The sequence below is a fragment of the Odontesthes bonariensis genome, chromosome 14 (genome assembly GCF_027942865.1).
Source record: "Odontesthes bonariensis isolate fOdoBon6 chromosome 14, fOdoBon6.hap1, whole genome shotgun sequence".
Taxonomy (NCBI): Eukaryota; Metazoa; Chordata; class Actinopteri; order Atheriniformes; family Atherinopsidae; genus Odontesthes; species Odontesthes bonariensis.
The window spans coordinates 11257086-11282260 of NC_134519.1; the positions used below are offsets into that span (position 1 = coordinate 11257086).

Below are 25175 nucleotides of genomic sequence, written 5' to 3' on the forward strand. Positions count from 1 at the left end.
ATATAGAGTCGATTCAAAAACTATTTCCTAGTTAAGGAAACCAACAGATTGCACTGAAACTTGTCTTCAGTCCTATCTCCTGTCCTGAGCATGCTTGAGGTGACTGGAGAGAAACAACTCCCTTTAAACGGGAAGAAACCTCTGGCAGAACCAGACTCAGGAAGGGTGGCCACCCGCCTCGACCAGCTGGGGTTTGAGAAGACAGAAAAGAGGGGGAAAACCACTGTAACGCCATTCAAAGGATATCTGTTGGAACAGGTAAACACGAGTTAATGACCACAATGTCACATGTGGACAGCACAATAATAAAGAATTACAGTAGTCCAATCTGGAAGTAACAAATGCATGGACTAGTTTTTCTGCATCACTCTGAGACAAGATGTTCCTGATTTTAACAATATTACGAAGATGAAAGAAAGCAGTCCTAGAAACCTGTTTTATATGCGAGTCAAATGTAACAAATAACTCCAAGGTTCCTCACTGCAGAACTAGAAGCCAAGGAAATACCATCTAGAGTAACTATATAGCTAGACAATTTCACCCTAGAGCGCTCGGGTCCAAAGATTTGTCAGTTTTGTCTGAATTTAGAAGCAGACAGTTCTGAGTCATCCAGGTCTTTATGTCTTTAAGACATGCTTGTGGTCTGACCAACATATTGGGTTAATCTGGTTTTATAGATAAGTACAGCTGGGTATCATCAGCATAGCAATAGAAATGTATGCCATGCTGTCTAATAATGTTACCTAATGGAAGCATGTATAAAGGGAAAAGAATCGGTCCAAGCACAGAACCCTGAGGAACTCCATGACTTACTCTGGTGTGTGAGGAAGATTCTTCATTTACAAGAACAAACTGAAATCTATCAGATAAATATGACTTAAACCGACCTAAGGCAGTTCCTTTAATCCCAATAACATGTTCAAGTCTGTGTAATAAGATACTGTGATCGACCGTATCAAATGCAGCACTGAGATCCAACAGGACAAGCACAGACACAAGTCCGCTATCAGAGGCTAAGAGGAGATCATTGGTAACTTTCACCAGTGCTGTTTCTGTGCTATGATGCACTCTGAATCCTGACTGGAACTCTTCAAACAGATTATTTCTGTGTAAGTGATCACAAAGCTGAGCTGCAACTATTTTTTCAAGAACTTTAGACATAAAAGGGAGATTGGATATAGGTCTATAATGAGCCAACACTTCTGAATCAAGAGTAGGTTTTTGAAGTAAAGGTTTAATTACAGCAACCTTAAAAGTCTGAGGTACATATCCTGTCAACAAAGACAGATTGATCAAATCCAATATGGAAGTGTAAATTAATGGGAAAACCTCCTTGAACAGTCTGGTTGGGATTGGGTCTAAAACACAAGTTGATGGTTTAGAAGAGACTATTGCTGTCGTTAGTTCAGAGAGATCAACTGGACAGAAGCCGTCTAAATACAAATCAGGTTCTAAAGATACTTCTAAAGCTGCTGTACTTGATGAAACATCACTGATAATAGTGGGAAGGACTCCATCAATCTTCTCTCTAATAGAAACAATTTTATTAATAAAGAAGCTCATGAAATCATCACTGCTGAGAGTTAAAGGAATACCTGGCTCAGCAGAGCTCGGACTCTTAGTCAGACTGGCTACAGTGCTGAAAGGAAACCTGGGATTGTTCTTATTCTCTTCTATCAATGATGAATAATAAGCAGTTCTAGCTTTACGAAGGGCTTTCTTATACGTTATTAAACTATCTTTCCAGACTAATTGAGACTCTTAAAATTAGAGTAACGCCACTGTCTCTCCAGCTTTCTTTCAGTCTGCTTTAAAGCACGCAGCTGTGAATTATACCAAGGAGCCAACCTCTTCTGACTAATTACCTTCCTTAATTAAGCACAAGGCTGTGATTTATTGAATTGTTGATTCCAGTTCTACATAAGTGCTTGTTTAACTGAATAAATGCAGTTTTGGGGTTAAAAAAAAATCCCCTCCAGCATACCTATCTGCTATTTTTGTGATTTATTTGATCAGAGCTCTTTGACCAGTATCAAAATCTTCCAAAAGACTCATTAGTTTACACTCAGCTATCGATGTCCATACATACAACTGAAGCAAGAATCAATTTATTTTATTTTAAGTCCTTTCATGTTCATGGTTGTCTCAGGGTTTGAGGTAAGATTCACGCCCTCTGCTGGCAGACTTGCAGCTCTGCAGTGCAGTCAGAATACGTGTCCTCTGGGTGCCCCGCAGTGTCCACGCACCTCAGCACAGTTCTGTAACAGGTTATCTAAGTATGGTTAGACTATTAGATCCTGTGATTAATTATAAAAACGTGTCATTTAGGGATTGTGTTGAGCCCTTTTTTTCTTTTTTCAATCACTGTCTTAATTTTGAGTCTTTTGTTTTAAAAATAGTCAATTTAAACTGATTGTCTGTACAATAACTTTCTGAGACGAGTCAATGTCCCCTAGTGGGATTTTGCACTTTTAAATGAGTTATTTTAAGATTGGTCATATGTGCCATTTATATGTGATTAATGTTAGTCTGAATAATTTTATGGACGCTTAGTGTTTGCAGTCACTTTAAGTCTTTTATTTATTTTATTTGCGATGTCTCTTGTTTGTGTTGAATTATCGTGTGTATCTTTTCTGTCATGTCTGGGTTAAATTATTATGGCTTTGTATAAAATAATTGAACTAATTTGAAATTTAATGCATTGGATTTAATTGGATTTGATTACAATGAATTGGTCTCTAATTGGCTTGAATTGGATTGTATCATTGAAGTCCCTTGAGATGACATTTGTTGTGATGTGGCGCTATATAAACAAACTGAATTGAATTGAAACTGATATTAGTGCCATTGCATTTAGATTAAATCTATTCAAACACAGATTGACCTGCATTATTACGTGATATTGTGATCCTGATTTATATATATTGAAGATTGTATTTTCCATAATACTGAGTAAAAACCTATAAACAGACGAGGTGAAGCTCGTTAGGTAACGAAAACTGGGGCAAAAGTCATGTTGCGGATGCCGAGTGATGACACGTGACCAACCCCTCTGCTGTGATTGGCTGAACGGGTGTTAATGTAGATGTGGGGCAGGGTTAGCGACCAGTTTGTTCTGTTTATGCTATAGGTTCAACACGATCGTAACAATGATGCTCAATAAGGTAGGTTTTTTTTTTTTACATTAGCTATCATTTACCTTTATGTTTTTATAGATTGAACTAATTAAAGATTTCAGCCGGATTTTTGTTTGTTTTTCGGAAGACATCGAGAGGTTTGGTGGTTACGTCACAGGCTATCATTAGCTAACAAAAGGCTGCAACCACTATAAAACATAGTTTGTCGTAGGTGAACGATAATATTTAGCTTGCACTTGAAGATCAAGATGTATTTAAATCATCTTGTATCAAATTTATGGAGCTATGTGCTTGTTTCCCGTCGAAATATCAACTCTTACCAGCCGTGGCAATCTTTGACAACCCCAAGGTCTGTGAAGGTCCAGTGAAACTATTTGTGTTGTCATTGGTGTCATTTGAACAATAATTAAACTCTTCATAGTACTTTTAATGTCAGTAAGACTACATATAGGGAGTACAATGCAGTATAGTACCGTTTTTTTTGTTGATTGTGTGTTTTCACAAAGATAATTAAAGGTTTAGCTGAACAGAACCTGTCCAAAGTATAATATCTTTTGATATTGTTTGTCTGAAACTCTCTAATATAGATTTGATTAGGTTGACTTTTTCATTCAGTCTTGATCTAATGTGAAGAAGAGGGGTAATGTCAGTCCATTTTGATCATGTCTCCACAGATATAACCAGTTTCTTCCATGCTCTTTGTTATTTTAGTTCAACTGTGAGGAGTCAAAATGAGTTTTCATGCGTTAACACTGGGGGCACTTTCCTTTACTATATACATAATATAATAATTTACATTGTGGCAGTCAGGCTGGCCTTAATAGTGTTCGTGTACATGAGTCCTTCCCATGATTCCCCAAAAAGACAAACTTACAGATAGTCCCCCCACAGAGTGAACCATCTCCTTTTTAACAAGGCCAACGGCCCCCTACATATAAAAGAATGAGGCAGAAGTCAACATTTCTTGTCTTTTCTGAGATGAAGAAGCATACAAGTGTGTTTCAGACTATGATCCTGCAGCTCATGAACAACAACCAGTGCTTTTCTAAGGGGTGCTATTGAAACTATCAAAGGTGTGAAGGTGACTTTCAGTACTGATCTCCACCAACACGCAGGCCTTCAGAGCCAGTCTGCAGTCTGGCATCCGTCTGCAGAGCACCAGCGCTGCTGCAGCCAGAGCTCCAGGGGCCCCCAGCCGCGAAGCAGGATCCCTTGGTTTCTCTTTCGGTGAGTAGGACTTGACTTTAAAGGGTATGCGATATACAACTGTTCCACCTGTTCGTTGTGTTTGTTAAGTGGTTTGTGAGGTGGGGCTAAGCCGATGGTTTGACCTGCAGAGATGACGGAGCAGCAGAAGGAATTCCAGCTGCTGGCGAGGAGGTTTGCACGTGAAGAGATGGTCCCTGTTGCAGCCGCTTACGACAGAAGTGGCGAAGTGAGTATTGCAGATGTGCCTTGTATTGTTTGACATCAGACCCTTTTAAATAATTTTCTGTTTTTGTACATTTTCAAAACCATTTCTGCCTTTAAACAGCATGCAAGAAGTCGAATGTAAATACTTTGCAGATGGTGATAGGGGCTCCTTTTGATTAATAATCTTATTAAATTCTGTTATGTCGTGTTGGCAGGATTTAAAACGCATGCAGTGAAGTTTAGCAGAGTAATTCCGCTCAAGGGCAAAACCAATGTGCTTTTGTTTTTGTCAAATTTAGCTGTTCAGCTTGCATTACAAGTCAGTCCAATTCTAAAATGTCTTTCACAGTATCCGTTCCCCATCATCAAGAAAGCATGGGAGCTTGGTCTTGTGAATGGTCACATTCCTCAGGAATATGGTAAGTTGTTAACTAGTTTAAACTTTAAAGTAACACCTTACTCTTCCTCCTGAAGTTTTTCTTATGTAAGTTTTTGGCAATCGGTGTCGAGCATAAGCCAATAAGCCATAAGTAACAAGACCAGAGATGTGTGTGTGGTGGTAGTTGCAAAAAAAAAAAAAAAACCCCAAAAAGAATAACATTTCTAATCACCAACAATGTAAATGCTTCTCATATTTAACTAAATGAATGACTGGAACCTGTAAGACAAAAAGATGAACATCGATGCAACATGTTGAATGTACAATGGTTTGGTTTTATTTTTATCGTGTCAATGGACACTTTTCATTTCTACAGAGTAACTGAGCGTCTGAGCTTATTTTGATCTATTCTTTGTACTCAGGTGGGATAGGCTTGTCCATCTTTGACAGCTGCCTCATCACAGAGGAGCTGGCTTACGCCTGCACGGGGATGCAGACCGCCATGGAGGCAAACTCTCTGGGAGTAAGTTTGTCTTTTAGTTTTTGAGTTTCCAGTAATTCTTTATTTTGCTTGGTTATATTTTCGTTTTTATCTTGTTCTAAGGTCATCCAAGTCTTAAATCAATCTGTCTGTAGAACTGTATTCTAATTAGGAAAAGTAAAAACTTGAAGAAAGCTGAGCCAGTTCAGGAGGAATTCCTCTGAGATACACTGACGGGAGATGAATTAGCGAAAAAGAGAAAATTAAGATGACAAAATGATAGACTTTTAACATGTAACACAGTGAGCAGCACGAGTAAAGATGACGATGAGTTTGTGTAGACCTCACTGCTTTTGTTCTCTTTATTCATTTTAGTTTGAGTTTAGACTTTTTTTTTTTTCCAGGGAGGTTCAGTTTACTTTATATAAAGACTTTGCTCCTTCTGCTCTAATTGGATGATTTTTTTGTTTTTTTGTGTGTGTGAAGTGTAAAAGCAACTGAAATAAGCGAGTACTTTGTTGTAGGTCATATCTGAAATACATTTGCTTGGTTCTTCTTTAGTTAGTTTTCCCTCCCTGCCTTTTAAACAGTCAGGTTTTTTGTTTTTTTATTAGGCCCAAATGCATTAACGCTCTGAAATTATATATATTTATATATTTAAATGAAATGCTGGGTTTCACCTGCAATGACTCGATTAAATCTGTGCTATGATATGTCACATAACCCATAACAGTGGATATGGATATTGAAGCTCACTTAGAATAAACTTGTTTCCTGTTCTGTCTCACAGCAAATGCCCGTTATTATTGCGGGTAATGATGCTCAGAAGAAGAAATATTTGGGAAGGATGACCGAGGAGCCTCTGATGTGTGTAAGTGTTTTGTACTTTGACTAAAAAGGTTTACTTAAGCACACTTAAATCTGCTTTTCTGTGTCTGTTGCTCTGTTGTCAGAGCAAATGTTGCTCTTTTTAAGTCCTATTTATTCGAGTTGCCACGGCCTCTGAGATTTGCTTTAACTCCATTTTGTTGGTAATATTAAGGTACTTTGGCACAAGTAGAATTGTAGGGATTTTACTTCTACTAGTATCTTTACTCTATGCTATCGCTGGCTGTGCTTCCTTCACCACTGACAGTGAACCTGGCATTTACTGAACCGAAGCAAACATTAAACTAAAACGGGAAAGGGTCTGTAATATAAGAATTAATTCCACTCTGACAAAAAAAGACATCCTAAAGCTCTGGGAAATGAAGTCGGCTTTTTTTTCCCTTGATGGCAGCAAAAGGATCGAATGTGAACAGCTTTAAATGAGGCGATGAAGACGTTTCTGTCTCTTGTTTTAATAAGTTTCATCAGAATTTCTTAACATGCTGCTAAAAACTGAATTTTCACACTGACGATCAGATTCTTGCTCTTTTTAAATCTATTTTTCAGCATAAAACGGCATGTTAGTAGTTGTGTGGTGGTAAAATTGTAAAAGGTGCGGCTGTAACTTGCTTCAGATCAGACCTTGACTCTCTTTGCCTTTGGTGTTTGGCAGGCGTACTGCGTCACTGAGCCCGGGGCGGGCTCCGACGTGGCCAGCCTCAAGACCAAAGCTGTGAAGGTGGGCGACGAGTATGTTGTTAACGGGCAGAAGATGTGGATCACCAACGGAGGGAAAGCTAACTGGTGCGTGCTCACTGCTCTTATTCTGCTCTCAGGAAGGTCACGTTGTTCAGTTAATTCCATGTTTTAAAGAGGAATCATTCATGCCGTCTGTTTGGAGGCAGTGAAGCTGAACTTTTCAATGGAAGGTTGATTCTATGTAGAATACTTCTGAACCATTTTTGTGTGCATATTTGATCATTTCTACATCTTGTATTTTCCAAGGTATTTCCTCCTTGCTCGCACCAACCCAGATCCCAAATGTCCAACCAGTAAGGCCTTTACTGGCTTCATTGTCGATGCCGACACTCCAGGAATTCAAGTAGGAAGGAAGGTAAGATGAGGTTTTTGCTGGTTTATTTTCAAATCTAATTTATATGGAAACAGGATCTGTTCAGTTAAGCAGCTGTGTGGTTTAACCTGCTGAGGAAGAATCCTTCCATGTTTAATTAGAGGATTAAAAAGAAGAAAAAAAAACTGAATTTCCTCTGCAGACGGACCCAGATGAAATCTATTAAGCTTTCTGTAACAAACTCAGGAGTTTTAGTTGCCATGTCAGCTGGAGCTGTGCATGTACAGTACACTTGCATGTAGTATGTGATAAGCATGAGATGAAAACAAAAACTTGTTTGCTTAATGATTAAAAGGAGACATGAGTGCTATCTAATTTATCGTAGAACATCTGCTGTCCAACCAGGACAGTCTGTCTTACTCTTGGTGTGTATCTTACTGTTTTTTTTTTTTTTACGCTGGTACACCCACTAAGACAAGCTGTTTAAAGCCTAGCTGACACTGGGTTTATCATCACTGTTCTGACGAATAAAGCTTAGGACGCACGTGTTACTATGACAACACAAAGGGACGGCATTACAGTGTATCCTGACAGCTGTGTTTCTGATAATCGGGACTCTATGAGATAACAAGGCTAGTTTACTACCGTTGACCACCGACTTCAGCTTCAAACATTGGGACGAGGAGTCTCGTTTCTTTTTGTCAGATTTGTTGCCGTCAGTTTCAGAGCTCCCGTGTGAGCCGTGTCTGTTATCTGCTGCTCCAGGTGCAGCATCCTCAGAAGATTAGCAAGTACACCCAGGTGTTGTGTACTCATTGGTGCTGAGCTGAAGCAGGTTTTAAAAAAATCAAATCAAAGTCATGAAAGCCGATTAAACTTTTTCAGAATGCACAGAAGATGTTTATGCATTTGGCAGATGCTTTCATCCAAAGCGACTTACAAACGAGGATATAACAATGCAGCTAACATCAAAGCTAACAATAAGCTACATAGAAGGAAAACCACTAGTCAGGCTCTGTCAGAGGTGACGGGTGCAGACACACACCCCATCCTGACTGAAAGCGAGCGAAACTGACGTGATACAACGACGAAATTTCGCGAGGGTTTCCTGATCTGCAGCTTGACGATTTTGTCGGGAGTGATTCTATTGGTTCAGAAAGTACTCACTTGACACACCGAGCGATTACCGCCCATGCGGCCTCCCTTCGGTTCAGATCTTTGTGGTACGGGTGTTTGGTGGCACAAACCATTGGGTGCTGTTCCATCCGCTTCTCCTCGTCCATTATTCCCCGAGTGATGCTGACCTGTTGCTGACTAGGCAAGGCATCTTTATTTATATAGCGCATTTCATACCACAGGCAACTCGATGTGCTTTACATAAAGACAAGGCATTTAAAAGAACAGCATAAAGCAGCAATTTAAAGAGAAAAAAAATAGAATAAAAATTAAAAACACAGTTAAAAGCAATCAAAGAAGAGGGGAAAAAGAAAGCTATAAACTCAACCATAAGCACACCGAAAGAGAAATGTTTTTAACCTGTTGACTAGCTTGTCAACAGGAAACGGCATGTTCATTTCAACCAATAAGAAGTGTTTAGGGGCGGGACGCCACCGCGAAATGTCGTCCAAATAGAGAAATGGGGTGATTTAAAAAATAAATAAATAAAAAAAATGTATATATATTTTTTTTTATTTATGTAGTTTTTATTTCTTTCTTTCTTTCTTTTTTAAATTTTTATTTTAAAAATTCTTATTTTTTTTAATTTATCACTTTTTAATCAATCGCTCGCTCGCTTTCAGTCAAGATGGGGTGATAGGGGGAAGCACAGAAAGAGGTGGGGAAGTACAGGGTAGGAGATGCTCTCTGAAGAGCTGGGTCTTCAACAGTTTCTTGAAGATAGATGGCGACGCCTCTTCTCTGGTTTCACTCTGTAGGTCATTCCACCATCGTGGAACAACACATGAGAAGAGTCTGGATTGTATTCAGCGTGGTGTAGGCTCTGCTAGAGCCAGATGTTAGCAGTTTGGGGCTTCTGTTGAACGGGCACTGCAGGTTAACGGTTTGTCATGCTTGCTTTGTGTCCGCAGGAGATGAACATGGGCCAGAAGTGTTCGGACACCAGAGGAATCACATTTGAAGATGTGAGGATACCGAAGGAGAATGTCCTGCTTACAGAGGGAGCTGGCTTCAAAATTGCCATGGGTGCTTTTGACAACACCAGGCCACCAGTAAGTTCTCCAGCTGTGACTGAACTCAGCATCTGAAGAACCTGCGTGCAATGTGTTTGAGATCAGAGCAGAGGAATGAAACGGATTTTATTTCATCTTTTTCATCGCCCCTTTCTTTCACTTAGTTGGTGGCCAACAGTCGACTGTGTGATGGGTTACTATTTGTATACAAGGCTGGGAAACGGAGTCTGATCTCAAGTGATAATTTTTGATGAATGAGGCATGTAAAGTGCAACAGTGACACAAAGAGCTGCCACTTGTGATCAGATCATTGCAACATATTAACTCAACGAATGACTCTGAAAAGCTGAAGCTCATGCAGTTCTTATCTACCGCTCATGCAGCTCTTATCTACCGCAGTTTATCTTACAGAACATGGCTAATGAGCTGCCTTTATCATCCCAATAATACGTTTAATGGGAACTTTAGCTTCACCTCAGAGGTCTCTGTGGACATAAGAACTAATGAGCTTCAGGTATTTTTCTCTTTAAACAAAATAAGATGTACACTAATACTAATTGAAAGGACATTTAAAACACACAATCCAGAACAATACCCCAAGTGTAATTTAATTTTTCAATGGAGTTTTTAACTTGACTAATGTGCTCGTTGCCATGTAGGTGGCGGCAGGAGCAACCGGCCTGGCACAGAGGGCCCTCGATGAAGCCACCAGCTACGCCCTGGAGAGGAGGACCTTCGGCAAACTTATTGCTGAGGTTTGTTGGCGCTGACATTGTACATTTATCAGAAGATTTTATAGGCTGATACACATCATCTTTAGTTGAAATTCTGTTTTTAAAAACAGAAGAATGAGCTTCCTGTCTTCTGTTTTGCAGCATCAGGCCGTGTCGTTCCTCCTGGCTGAGATGGCCATGAAGGTGGAACTAGCCAGGATGGCGTACCAGCGGTCCGCTTGGGAAGTGGATCAGGGCCGCAGAAACACCTACTATGCCTCCATCGCCAAGGCTTTCGCCGGCGACATCGCCAACCAGGTGGCCACAGATGCCGTCCAAGTGTTTGGAGGCAACGGCTTCAACACCGAGTACCCAGTGGAGAAACTGATGAGAGACGCCAAGATCTACCAGGTGAGCGACGATGTTGTGGATCTGATGGCTGCCAGCAGTGACTTTGTTTTCAGTCTCGGTTTTAATCATTTTTAAAATTTATTTGTAGATCTACGAAGGCACTGCTCAAATCCAAAGGCTCATTATCGCCAGAGAACACCTGGGACGGTTCAAGAAATGAATCCTGCTGCCTGACTTGTCATCTCACACATGTACTTGTGGCTTTTTCTGTACATAATTTGTTTCTGTAATGGATCCGGCTTCTTAAACTCAGGATGCAGCTCAAAATGTTGTTGCCTTAATGTAGTTTTATACTGCTGTGCTTCGTTGGACTGAAAGGAGAGACCACCGTCTCGTATCACAAGCGATATCCTTGTTAACGTTTTATGTCACAAAGTATCACATGACCCCGTCCAGTTTAGTATATTATCATCCAAGTAAACATATTTCTGTAATCCGAAGGTTGGAAATGCTGCCAGTAGGAAATGAATTCCTTTAAAATGTGTTAATTATAGGAGGTGCAGTTTATTTAAGATTAATCTGGAGCTGCTTTCTGGGATGAACTAAAGCTGCTGCTGATGATGTTGACAAACTTGGCCAGGAGTGACTCGATAAGTTGACAAAGTCTGTGATCGATTGTGCACATTTGGGGTGGACCTTCATACTTTTTATTTCCTCACCTTCTCTGCTCTGAAGTGTCATAAGATCAAACATTTAACTTCATGCCTTATTCTTTTCTCTGACGCATGACTCTCTGCGCTTGTTTTAAAAGATCAAACTTGTTAAATAGATTTTTCTAATGTGAAATTAAATTCTTCCTTCACCAGACTGTAGAAATAGGAAAAGTGAATGCGTTCTGAAGAGTCTTTTCTACCTGATCGATTTATCTTCTGCTGGTTCCACATTTAAGACAAACTCTCTGGCATCAGCTTACAGCTAACTTCTGCAGAGTAATGATGACGTATTACTGTATGTAGGAAGTCAGTTTCTGACAACACAAGATTTTTGAGTCTGTTTGCCATTCTTTGAATAAATTATTCCGTTCAGTCGAGATGTCTTTTTTTTTTTTTTAAAATAGACATGAATAATGGAAAATCTTTATTAATCCTAAAATTAAACGTATACTGCTGCTGGATGACTATTTAAGCAAAGTCTAATATTTACCTCAATAAGATTGGATAAAAAGCATATTATATGGGATGAAAAAAAAGCTTCAGGCTGCACACATTGTTTCACCACAGTGTTATGTTTAAGGTGTGCACTATTTTCTATCATGTTGTGTAACTAGTGCAGCATTTTGTTCTTTTAACAATCAGCTCCAGGGGCTCCACATCAGGTCCCAGCACAGAAAAAGTTTCTTTGAGTCACTGGCTCTGATGCTGCTGCCCCAACAGATGACTGCAAAGCAGATTGCACTCTAAAGACTTGCAACATCTTAGTGAAGCCTGATGAATCTAAGATTAATCAAGAAGTACAGTCTGTTCAGCTCCTTTTTTGTTCTAGGCAGCCTCAGAGTTGCATTACCAGTTCCGTCTGGTATCCAGGTAAACTCACAGGGATCTGTAGTCCTCCTCCTCCACCACCACCACCTCTTCTCCCAGGATGGAAATAGTGGTTGACTTATTCCCAGACCTCCTAAAATCCACAATCATCTCCTTTGTTGCATTCATGTTCAAGATCAGGTAATTGTTTCCACACCATGCCAAATAAGTGGTTGAACAGTTCCCTGTACTGAGCCTCCTGTCCATCACTGATACACTCAACAACTGCAGAGTCATCAGAGTATTTCTGAAGATGACAGAATTCCGAATTTTACTGGAAGTCTGACGTGTTATAGAGTGAAGAGGAATGGTGAGAGTACAGTCCCCTGTGGTGGTCCTGTGCTGCTGACCACCCTCACAGCCACACAACTCCTCAGTTTAACAAACTCCAGTTTGTGAATAATTTGAAAATCCTATTTCTAAATGTAATTTAAAAAAACTAAATGTTAAAGGTTTGTTGGATGCAGCTAAAATTCACATAAGTGGCGTTTTCATTTAAAAACAAAAGGAGCCATTGAAAGTGTTTACAGAGGACTGAAAGGTTCCACATTTCGTGCTGCATTATCGCAGAGTATAAATTACAAGAAAAGAAAATACTTGCTTAAGTAAATGATTAAATTAGAACGTACTTGTGTAAAGCCACTTACACACTCTGTGGTGCCTCCTCCTAGGCAGAAGATGGCAGTAGAGAGCCCAAAACTGACTGCTGTAAAAACTTTAGTAGAAGAAGAAGAGGGGGAAGGCAGAGAGGCTTGAACGTCAGAACATGTCAGAATGGTAATCAGCTACTTGTTTCTGAGCTTTTTGAGCGTTTTGTTTAAAGCGAACATTATCATACAAGGTGTAAATATCCACATATCACTACTGTGTCCAAATGCGTCCTGACACTGACCGTTATCCCGTGAAAGCAGCTAATAGAGAGGCTAAACTGCAGTTAGCATCAACGTTAGCATGTAGCAGCTTGTCAACAAGACGTTTAACATTCTCCATAGTCTTTTAGCTTCATAACACGAGTTAAATCAGCGGCTGAATTAAAGTGCTGGCTACATTTCAACATCTGATTGTAAACTGTAATCTGTGTGATTTATTTTGTTGTGTGTTTCTGTAAGGGTACTCAAATAAAAGATGTCATCATCAAGCCTGACGCTCCCAGCACGCTGCTGCTGGACAAACACGCAGACTACATCGCTGCCTACGGCTCCAAGAAGGATGACTATGTGAGTCAAGTGTTTCACACGCTCTGCTGCCTGTTTAAGAGTGTTTCTTAAACCTTGCTCAAACTGGCATGGTGCCGTCTAACTGCGCCGTCATGAATCACCACCTTTAATCAGTTTTAGCTGTCACCTTACAGATAAGAACTGTGCAACAGTCTTCAGCCACCACTCATTTATTTTCAAATTGTCAGGAAAACCAGAAATTTGTTCTGTGATTTATTGAAACATGCAATTAGAAATGGAAATGCACTATATGAGGCATAGAAAGTTTTTTTTTTTTTTTTCTCAAATCAGATGAGCTTTAAAGTTGATATTTGGTATGACTACTTTTATTCTTCAACACAGTCTGAACCCCTTTAGACAAGCTTTCTTGTACTCTCTTCAGTAAATAGTCTTCAGGAATAGCTCTCCAGGCTTCTTTCAAAGCTCTTCTTTGGATGTTGGCTGGTGTTTGTTGCATTTCATGCACTATGCTGAGACATGCCAAGTCTACAACTAACAGCCCTTTGGGAATCGCCTTACTGGTGCAAAAATGATATTTCATATCTGTCAAACTGTTATCTTTGGAAATATATGTAGATACAAAGTGTCTTTGTGACAGGCTGTTAGTGCCTACGATACAATTTACATTGATTCTTAACTGTGGTTCATCCCATGAGTTAGGGACTTTTAAAAAAAAAAAAATGTTTTAATTATTTTAATTCATATGTCCCTGTTTAAAAAGTCCTCTGAAAATGGACAGGTACAAGGAATAGACTGAAAAGGAATTTTTAAAAGCAGCTAATGTCCTAATAAACACACTAAAAGACCTTCAGTAAGACCACTTTAAAATATTACAATCGCGCTCCAGTAAAGTAAGAGTCCTGTGTGCGGTGTGTTCAGGAGTACACGTTGTCGGAGTACCTGAGGATGAGCGGGATCTACTGGGGGCTGACGGTGATGGACCTGATGAGCCAGCTGCACAGAATGAACCGACAGGAGATCATAGACTTTATTAAATCCTGTCAGCACGACTGTGGCGGTATCAGCGCCAGCATCGGGCACGACCCGCACCTGCTCTACACCCTCAGTGCAGTCCAGGTGAGTCCTGACTAATAGCTTCAGTTTCAGCTAGAAACTGAAACCTGATTTAAGTCTGATAAAGTCATCGTCTGTACAATTAATCAGAACACAAAACTGTAAATGTCAGGGTTCAGCTTACTGTTATTTCTCCTTTCAAATCCCCTCCTCAGATCTTGTGCTTATATGACAGCGTGGATGCACTTGACGTGGACAAAGTTGTGTTATATGTCAAAGGGCTTCAGCAGGAGGACGGCTCGTTTGCAGGAGACAAATGGGGTGAGGCATCTTTACTAAGATGCACTTTAAATGTGAAAAGAGGAACTAAAGCACACAAAACGTCTTGTTTATACTTCAACGCATCAGGAACATGTCAAAGTTTCTGTGGTGTGTTTCTGTTTCTGTGAAGCGTTTCCTCAACACTTTGTTGCAAAATGTCTTATATTCATCTCAACTCCCTTCTGTAATCATATTACAAACCAAGGAAGCGGTTTTGCTCTGTAATCTTCTTAAAGTCCAGATTTTCATGGTGCAAGGCAGCTGCTGTTTTCCAGATTGTTGAGACAAAGTTTGAGGAGTTTTTATAAAGCTCACATTTACATCTCCTGAACTTTCGATGGGATGAACCACAGACCTAACAAGACGATTAAGGTCTGGCAGGTTGATAAAGTTCTGAGAACTCAGATCGTCTCCTTTTCTCACTCTTACATTGTATGTCACAAAATTATTACACTGTTTCTCTTAAAATGCCCAAAAGAATGTTTCATCCCTGAATTTGATCAGTTCATCTCTAATTTTTTATAAGAACAGAAATTTTGGTGCCTAAACTTTTATGTGACAAATATTATTGGGAGTTGATTGTAATCAGAGTTTTAATGTCTTTTTCAGGGGAAATAGACACAAGGTTTTCTTTCTGTGCTGTTGCTACACTTTCATTACTGGTAAGTATTTTCTTTATTTCCTAACAAACCCCATTAAACACAGAGTCTGTGTAATAAATCTTCCTTCATGAAGGTTAGAAATGTCAGTTTCTAATGAAGCGATCTCACAGAGTTGTTGAGTCAACTGTACTACTATTCCCTGACTGATGTATTGTATTTATATCAAAAAAGCGTGCAAAATAGAAATACCCTTCCTTACTAATACGGCACAGTTCAACAGCACCACAAACTCCATGTGTTGAATCAACATTTCCTTTCAGCAGTTTGTATAAACAGGACTGTCGTGTTTTACTATGATAAACTGGAAACTGTATCATTTGATGATGTCTCTTTGAAATGTCTGTTCTTTCAAAGGGAAAGATGGACACGATAAATGTCGACAAAGCTGTCGAGTTCGTCTTGTCCTGTATGAATTTTGATGGAGGTTTTGGCTGCAGACCTGGTTCAGAGTCCCACGCTGGTCAGGTGAGTTCACATTAGGGATTTTGTTAAAGTTTGAACATCAGTGATCTGTGCAGATTCAGAACTCGCTGTCTGTAAGTCCCTCAGATGCTTTTGAAGTCAGACTGTTGCTTCATGATCGAACAATATTAGCTTTACTTACAGCATACCTGAAGACCTCTCGTTGAAATGATAAAATCTTATTCTTGGAGAACCATCCAAAGAGGACAGTTGCGACACCAAATAGCCTAGAAAGTGGTCTTTGGAAGTGTTTTGGATGTTATATCGGTAACAGTAAGGCTAATTTGATATAAATAGCACAATTTTAACTACAAGGTTGATTCAAAGTGCTTTATATGGAACATACAAGCATTAAAGCTAAATTTACTGTTTAAAAAAAACAAAAACAAAACAAAGCAGCTGGTTTACTCTGCAGCAACAAATCTATGGACTCGCCTGCTGGTTTTCCACCTGTAGGAGGCAGCGTTGGCATCACACACAAGCCAGTTAGCTTCGTCCGACAGTCTGTTCGTCTGACAGTCTGCTTTTCAGCACAGTCAGCTACAGCAGTAAAAATGCCATCATTAACCAGACAGTACGATTTATGTGCAAAGATATGTATTGTTTCCAGAGACGGGTGTCTGGAACTTATGATACAACTGGAGCCACAATATTAAATTTCACCTGAATTTCTTAAATATTTCATACATAGTGCTACACCATGTTGGGAAATATTTAGACAGTGTTCAAGAATAAAACACTTTTTCCTGAACAAAGACAGATGGCCAAAACAAATGCATTCAAAGATAAGAACTTTATTCATTTAATTAAAAAAAACAGCACAGAATCTTTTAAGTTTAGGTTTAAAAAGTGTAGTGTAAAGTTTCCGCTTTTTCCGAGATGTGAATCTGCACGCTGTTCTAGATGGCGGTTGAATGGAATCTCTCCTGTTTGCTCTCCCCGTCTCTCAGATTTACTGCTGCACCGGCTTCCTGTCGCTCACTGGCCAGCTGCACCAGCTGAACGCCGACCTGCTGGGCTGGTGGCTCTGCGAGAGGCAGCTGCCGTCCGGAGGCCTCAACGGACGACCTGAGAAGGTTTGTGCCCTCAAAACTTTTTGACGATCATCCTCGACTGGTCAGGAAAACCAGATTTTCTGTTTTTATGGTACAAATATCTGAAGTACCTGACCATAGTCCTTAGTTTTGTTTGTAAAGCCAATTAACACTCACCTATTAATCATTCAAATTCAAAAAGGCACCTAACTCGGGATGAACCAGTGTTGTCTACACATAACAGACAAGAGACTTAGCAAATAACTAATTTGAAATTGTATCTTTAGGCACTTTGTTACCAGCAGTCTGTAGCAAAGACACATTATTTGTTCCCATTTCTTTAGATACGTCTATGAAAAACACCAAAGATAACACAGTTTGACAGACAGAAAATAGTATTTATCCACCAGCAAGGTGCCTCAGAAAGAATTAGCTGAAAACTTGGCATATCTCAGCATGTTGTGCATTGTTTCCTTAACCCATTGGCGCCTAAAGCACCTGCAAAAAAGGCTGCTCAATGCCTAAGCCAGTTTTTAGAAAAGGTCCCCAATGCCTGAGGGTTTTTTGAACTAAAAACAATTAATTGAAAACACCTAGGAAAAATTCAATATCTCAGCCTCTGAAACACTGGCTGGATTGTATTACTTTTTTTTTTTTTATCAATGTTGGACATTTGGTTCATGTAGTTTTGCTTTATGATTCAGGATAATACCCAATGCTTCTACTTATTATACTACTATTACTATACTGTTACTATACTATAACTAAATCATAATCATCATTACTATTATTATCATCATCATTATTATTATTATTATTATTATTATTATTAGTAGTAGTAGTAGTAGTAGTAGTAGTAGTAGTAGTAGGCACCACTTCAGCTACATTGCTGGCCATGATAGAGACGTCATTGCAAAATCATAATATCAGCAATAATAATGAATGCTAAAAAAAAACCTGCAATATATCTTGCATTGTGCAGTTATACTGTAAACTTCAGTGACACGACTTCTAAAACATCATAGTTGTCATACTGCAGTAATTCGCACCGGGCTCTCTTTTTTTTGACATAAGGCCAACGCCACTCAAATAAGAATGAGAAGTCGTCAGAATGCAGCTTAAGAATAAATAATTACCTCCAGATCATGTCGAAACGATCTCGTGCCATCACTCGGGCGACATTTGTCTGATACAGCCACTTGCTCTGCCTCCAGTAATCCCGGCGAGTTGGTAGTTTGATTATTCCAAAAGTTAGGCAGAGACCGATGAAAGATTTCATCTCCTGCTTTGACACGGGGCTCCACTTCGAGTTGGATGGTGTGTGGCCGCGCGCCTGATCCGCATAGAAGTTTGTCTGTGTCACCAACATATCCCAAACTTCATCAGTGAAAATATGCGAGAACACATCTAAAGGACTTGCATCTTCAGATATTGGCACCTTCAGCCCCAGTGTACGAGTAAACTTTTGTTGTTTGTTTGAACCAATTATTGTGCATTACATGCTGCATGCGTCTTGAAAATAATGATAAATGAACAATGTTGCGTTATGCAACAACCGGCGTCAATGGGTTAAAAGATTTGAGGAAACTGGACAACTGGAGGACAAAAGAAGGAGTGTCAGGCCTAAAAAACTATCTACAGAAAAGGGGGGGGGGGGGGGGGGGAATCCAGCAAAGCCCTGACACAGGAGCTGAGAGATGCATCTGGACCTTCAGCTGATCCATCTGCTGTTGGCCCAAGCCTCATCAGAAATGGGCTCCATGGAAGGGTGGCTGTCAGGAAGCCGTTCTTAAGGAAGGGAAACAGGGAGAAAAGGCTGAGCTGTGCCAAAGGACACAAGAAGTGGGCTGAAAATCAGTGGCAGCAGGTCTGATGGAGGGATGAATCCTCCCCAGAGCCCAGAGCTCAACATTACTGAAGCAGTGTGGGATCATGTTGGCAGAGAACGGAACAAAAGGCAGCCCACATCCAAAGAAGAGCTTTGGGATGTCCTTCAAGAAGCCTGGAGAACTATTCCTGAAGACTCCTTAAAGAAAGGACAGAAAGCTCGTCTGAGAGAGTTCAGGCTGTGCTGGAGAATAAAGGAGCTCAGACCAAATATTCACTTTCAAACTTGTTAACATTATACAAACTCTGGTTTTGCCTCCATATACTGTTTTTTCGTTTATGTTTACAAATGTTTCAATAAATCTCTGCACGTTTCCTGTTTACCTGGTAGCATTTACAGAAATTAGGTCTGAATGAAGCCACTAACATTGAAGTGGAATTTATCTGGTGACAGATTTGTGAACATGTTTAATGATATGTAGCTTATGTCTGAAAATAGCTCAAGATTTAAAACGGGTTTACTTTTTAGAGCTGACCCAGCCTCTCTCTGATCAATCAGCTTCCAGACGTTTGCTACTCGTGGTGGGTTCTGGCATCGCTGAAAATCATCGGCAGGATCCACTGGATCGACAAAGCCAAGCTGCGGATGTTTATTCTGGCCTGTCAGGATGAAGAGACGGGAGGTTTTGCTGATAGGCCGGGAGATATGGTGAGCTCCCCCCTCCAAATACTGTTTATTCTCCACTAACTCATTTTTCTTTTGCTGTTATGAGCTTAGATGTTACAAGATACTGTTTAATGTCGTCTTTTTGGCTTCATCATGTTGATATATCCTCTTCCTATGACCCCGTCTCTGCAGGTGGACCCCTTCCACACTCTGTTTGGAGTCGCGGGTCTCTCCCTCCTCGGCGACGAACAGATCAAAGCGGTGAATCCCGTACTGTGCATGCCTGAGGACGTCCTGCAGAGGATCAGCCTGCAGCCAGACCTCCTCAGCTAGCCCCTCTGACACATCACACACCAGACAAACGCTGCTGCCCCCTTACACGCCCCTCAGCCTCACACTAACCCCCACAGCGGAAAGCTGCAAGCAGAGAGAGGACCACAACACACCAGTGCGATTGCTGAATTTTACATTGTAGATGCAGATTTGTCAGTGACAATGTGGGGGATGAATGGAGCTTCACATTTAGGAATTCCTCCCCTCATCAACTGCGTTTTCTTGCTTCGCTCCAACAAATGGGATATTTTAAAGAGATATGCTTTAAGTTGTCATCATTGTAGAAGTTAAGTCATCATAAAACGACATTCCTTAACGTCTCATCTTGATCAGTGTGTCAGTTACAGGAAAAACATGTAACTTTCTTAACTGAACGACTGGGCGATAGTTTGTTTTACATGACAGACTTTTACACAGGAGGAGATGAGTCAGATGAATTCAGCTGAGGGAGATGAAAGATAAAAATGAAATGTGCTACTTTATGATGTTTTGACACCTTAAACTCATGGCAGGTAGTTTAAAGGCACTACATCTCTGATTTTTCTGCCTTTTCTTCCAGCTGCTGTCTCTCATAAAGCAGCACCTTGTATATGAAAAGTGAGAACATGTGAAGACACTAAAGCAATCAGACCCCTCTGTGTTAATGGGCGTCACAGCTGGAGGTGCACCACGGGACGCGCTAAAAGACGCTTTCATGTCACTGCTTTAAAACCACCTGAATGAACCGTTATTTGGCAGGCTTTGGGGCGAGGGGAGAGGTTCTCATCCTGGCTGTAAACATCATTCTGAGTATCGTTAATGTCTTATCCGCGGCTGCAGTTTTACCTTATTTATTTAAATCCGTGTCACTTTGTGGGCAGCTGTGTTTGATCTGCTTCCACTCTGTGCGAAACGTGATGAAATGTTTTAGTCTTACCTTCACATCGCTCAGCAGCTTCTGTGAAAAGGCTTTCAGAAAACACACGGATTGATTTGTAAAGCTTCCACTCTTGTCATTCTTTTTTTTTTTTTTCTCCATGTTGCCTAACTGTTCTGTGTTTATTGTTACAAAGAGCTAATAAATCGTGTCAAAGGTTTATTACTGACGTCTCCCCCAGTTTGAAGGTGTTATAATTGGCTTTGTTCTTAAACATGTATTCATATTCTGTTTTTTTCTAAACAATCTATGTTCCTATTTTGTACTTTTCCACTCATACTACGCAATGTGTGGTCCAAGACTTTAAGATAGCATAACTGGGACAGATGAAGCTTCTCTATCTTGTCAGATAGGTCCGGTACATTAGATACACGCCTAAAACAACACACACACACACACACATGTTTATCACATCCAAAGAACATGACGTGAACGATGGCTGGCCTGTTAATGTCACTATTATCCGGCCAATCATACTCGGTTGCGTGTAAATCCAAGCCCTGTGAGATAAATGTGAAGAAGATGAATATGAACAATTTCTGGATATCGGGGCTCGGGCTGACAGATTTCCAGCGCTGCCATACTTTACCTGTGACCAATAATAAACCCTTTTCATTTGAAATCATTTGGACTGTACTGTCATCTCTGTAATGAATACCACTTTCACCCTTCACATGCAGTTGCCCTCATGACCGCTAGAGATCTAATATTAGAAGGTAATTATTATTATTGTAGGACGTTCTGACTGTATCAACAAACAGCAGTCTCTTAAGATCCCATATCTCTGTCATGAGTGGGAAAATGTGTCGAGTTTGATGTGGAAATGTTTTTTTTGTTCAACTGATTTTTTTCTTCATTTGATTGAAAATGGTTTTGGAAGTCATGCAGGAAAAGGACAACAGTTAGATTAAAGCAATCCGTGTGTCCCTTTCATAGATTGCTTTGTTAATAAAAAGCATGTTCTTCATAAAGCTAATGGCTGATTGGTTTCAGACTTTACATTCTTAACTTTTTAGCTGCTGTCGTTACATTTGTCCACATCCTTTTTTTGCCCAGATGTTGTCCTTTCAATGTTAGTTTCTTTGAACACTAACCCTAAAAACTATCAACTGAAAACTTAAAACAATTAAGATAAAAGTATGACAGAAAAATCTCATTTTTGTTACATTTGGAGATAACAAACTGAACCTTCTTTTAATTATTTTTTATTTATTTAGACATATTTATATGTAAATATCTATCAGATTTGGTGTGGACTGTGTGTTTGTAAAATCCCTCTGAATCAGTTTCCTGATGGTTTACCACTAGATGGCAGCCTTATAAGTGAAAGTGTTTTGATGATGACTGACACTTCCTGCTGCATGTAAGAATTATGCATGTAAATGTGTCATCGGTGATCCCGTCAGAAATGGTAAACCAGTGCTGTGTCATGCTGGATGTCTTTATGTGCAACACACTCGCTTTATAACATGCAACTCAATAGAACAGCTTCGACTAATCGGACATTGATAAATATTTGGGATATTTGTTTTTTGATTACATTGTTGGAAATATTTTCTCTGTAACCATGTTACAATATGATAAGAAGTAGAGTCCAAAAATGCCTCGAAAAAGGAGCTCAAGGATAAAACATCCCCGAGCTTAGTTTTATTTATCAAAACAACTGCACTCTGTGAGAAATGCACGTTTTCCTAAAGCATGTACTGTGTATCACATATTTATGGATAAAAGAAAAAAGTCCCAAAGAACTTTGGTTAGACATCTTGTTTTGTTCAATCATTAGCGAACACCAAAAAAACGTGTTTAAGAGGTTTCTAACTATCTAAACTAACCATTACAAAAGAAAAGCAATATACAGTTAAACACTTATAAAGACAAAATGGATGTAAGATCTAGAAAATAAAGAATGCAGACCATACAAAGACAGATCTAAAATAAAAGTATGTGAAAGACACGAACAGTGTGTTGAAAAGGCAATTAAATTGCAATTGTCATGTAGCTCGAGGGGAAGTCACTGTTCCTCAATCTGCTGGAGTGTGATATGTGAATCCTGTCTTCTCTGCCAGCATTAGGGAGGCCAGTCTGTGCATGTGTGCATGTTGTGCATGTTGTGCATCCTCTGACCCTCAGGGATGTCCTGAGGCTCCACTGGCTGGCAGCTCACTCCCGGTGATGTGCTGTGCTATGTGCACCACCCAAACCGGCGCCTGGTGCACTTTCTGTACCTCACATTAGATCATTAAGTTTTTATGACAGAAACGCTCAGTTACAATGTATTGGTATGGCATCTGTATCAGCCGCCAGTTTCTCCTTCGAATCTCAAAACAAAGCTCTTCACATATAAAAGAGTATCACTCAGAGAGTATAAAGCTCAACCAAGGCTGACGAGAAAAACAAGTGGATTCAGATACAGATTGACAATGACAGGTAATCATTTACACGGTGTTGTACCGTGCACTTCCTAATATTTTCATGTGAATCCTAGCATAACTTTTTGATTAATCCTGCTAACAGTCAAACGCACCAGTCACACGACTTATTTAATGCAAACAGAAACGACTCAATGAATCGGCATCAAGCAGCAATAAATTATTCAAGTCACTGAATAAAGGACAACTTCATCCTCAGCAGCATCACAAAAAACACAAACATTGCTCTTTAGATTGTCTGCATTGATTATAAAGTATGCGGGTCAGTTCCTACAAATATCATTCTTCCCTTTTCACAGATAGATCTTTGAATATTTTTAGTTTGGCTGTATTTATGTTACATTACAGGTTACAGGAACACCAGAGAGTTTGGTCATTTTCTGCTCTGTGGCTCCCCCTGTAGATGTGGGATGTAACATCACTCCACCTGAGCCTTGACTCGTTGTCATGCTTAAGAAGCCAGTAAAGAAACACAGTAGAGCAATGTTAGAAGACCCAACACGGTTAAACAGCATATTTCTGTATACTGAGATATATGTGCTGTAAAACACACAAAAACAAAAGAATTTTTGTACTTTTCTGATTTACCTTTTTTTTTAACTGTTTGAATGTGGTGTAGCGTAGATGTGAAATCAATGATTTAAGCTGTAGCTACAAATTACAGTGCCATGAACTTTAAGATAGAAGAAAACCATTAGAAAAGTCACAGACTTTCAAAACTATGGTGTGAAATTTGCAAAAACCGACCAAACGTTTTTACCAGGTTCAGACTAATTTGCTTGTTAGTCTGAATCAGGGCTGAGGTGGCTAACTGTGGCTTCATCTGTGTGCTGCAGAGACAATAAAAACAAGGTCATATCTTGTATAACAGTACCATAACCGTGTGAATTGTGTTATTTCCTGTTACCTGTGATACAGAGCTCTAAAGTATGTAAATGTGTTGAAGTGTTTGCATAGAAATAATGTCATGCATAAAGAATGCTAATCCATCCAATTCTGCAACAGTAATGTCTGACTAAAGCATATGAAGGCATAGGGTGCATAGTGAACAAAACACACCTCAGAAACCTTCGATTCTCAGAACAAACTATGAAGACGCCATGGCAAGCCAGCTCAGGTAGATATTCATTTTGCTTTAACCAGACACAAACAGTCAAGGTGAACTACTCAGTTATTGCTTTACAATAGAAATGAGTAAAATAAGAAGTTGTCATCTGTCTTTTATTTAGTTTTTATCTCTGAGCTCTCCAGCGAGGAAAAGCCAGTCTAATGTTTACTCCTTTCCCGTCTCTTTCTCTTTCTTTTCCTCGGTTCCTCTGTTGGAGTTGTGTCACGTCTGCTGTGGTGTGTCCATTATAGCGAAAGTGTTGTTGTTTTCTTTCTCACAAATCTTTATTTGAGGATAGAACTTTATGGTTAAACCATCGCGTGACGTGGTATTGTAAATAAAGATGGTTGTTGGGCCGGAAACCAAAGGTTGTGTGGTGCGTTATCTCAGATCCAGGCTCTCCAGAAAAGCTTCAGGTCTGGGAATGAGCATGATAGATATCAGTGTACTTCACAGTGAGTCAGATGCACATAGTTAAAAGGTTCACACACTTGTTTAATGCTGAGTTAACCCTTTTAAATGAAATTCAAATGAGAAATGGAAAATCTTATCTCTGATAATTGCGTACATGAGCCAATTAAAAGTCTTTGTGGATCAGGAGACTCAGACTGAAGGTCTAACAGCGCCTGAGGTCTTCCTCAAAGACGGTGTTGGTCATTTTTAACAACAACTGTAGTTGCTGTAAATTTGTCCACCTTCTCCACCACTGAATTGTTGATGTTGATTAGATGGGAAGAATCTGTCACACACTGGAAAAAATCAAAGTCTTACTAAGTATATTTGTCTCATTTCTCGTCAAAATATCTCAGTACACTTAATATACAACAGACACAAAGACACAACTGCCTAACAAGTACTATTTCAGCCAGATATAGGGACTTGTTTGAAGACAATACATCTTGAATATCTTGTTAAATGCAAAAGTCTTGATGAGTCCAATATCATATGAAACAAGCTTTTTTTTTTTTTTTTTACATTTGAAGAGGTTTTTAAGCTAATTTCA

At 39.7% G+C, this 25175-nt stretch overlaps 2 protein-coding genes across 2 annotated transcripts; both read left to right on the forward strand.

Moving 5' to 3' along the window:
- The first annotated feature begins 3070 nt into the window (after positions 1–3070).
- acadm (acyl-CoA dehydrogenase medium chain) lies at positions 3071–11690 on the forward strand. The gene is made up of 12 exons (XM_075482847.1): positions 3071–3164; positions 4253–4364; positions 4475–4572; positions 4900–4969; positions 5352–5452; positions 6201–6281; positions 6951–7081; positions 7283–7391; positions 9437–9577; positions 10198–10293; positions 10414–10662; positions 10751–11690. The coding sequence occupies exons 1-12, from the start codon at positions 3150–3152 to the stop codon at positions 10820–10822; spliced, it is 1275 nt and encodes a 424-aa protein (XP_075338962.1). The 5' UTR covers positions 3071–3149; the 3' UTR covers positions 10823–11690.
- Positions 11691–12876: 1186 nt separating this feature from the next.
- On the forward strand, positions 12877–21260 carry rabggtb (Rab geranylgeranyltransferase subunit beta). The gene is made up of 9 exons (XM_075482848.1): positions 12877–12959; positions 13292–13399; positions 14279–14476; positions 14629–14734; positions 15344–15396; positions 15751–15861; positions 16809–16934; positions 19279–19428; positions 19579–21260. The coding sequence occupies exons 1-9, from the start codon at positions 12957–12959 to the stop codon at positions 19717–19719; spliced, it is 996 nt and encodes a 331-aa protein (XP_075338963.1). The 5' UTR covers positions 12877–12956; the 3' UTR covers positions 19720–21260.
- Positions 21261–25175: the final 3915 nt, after the last annotated feature.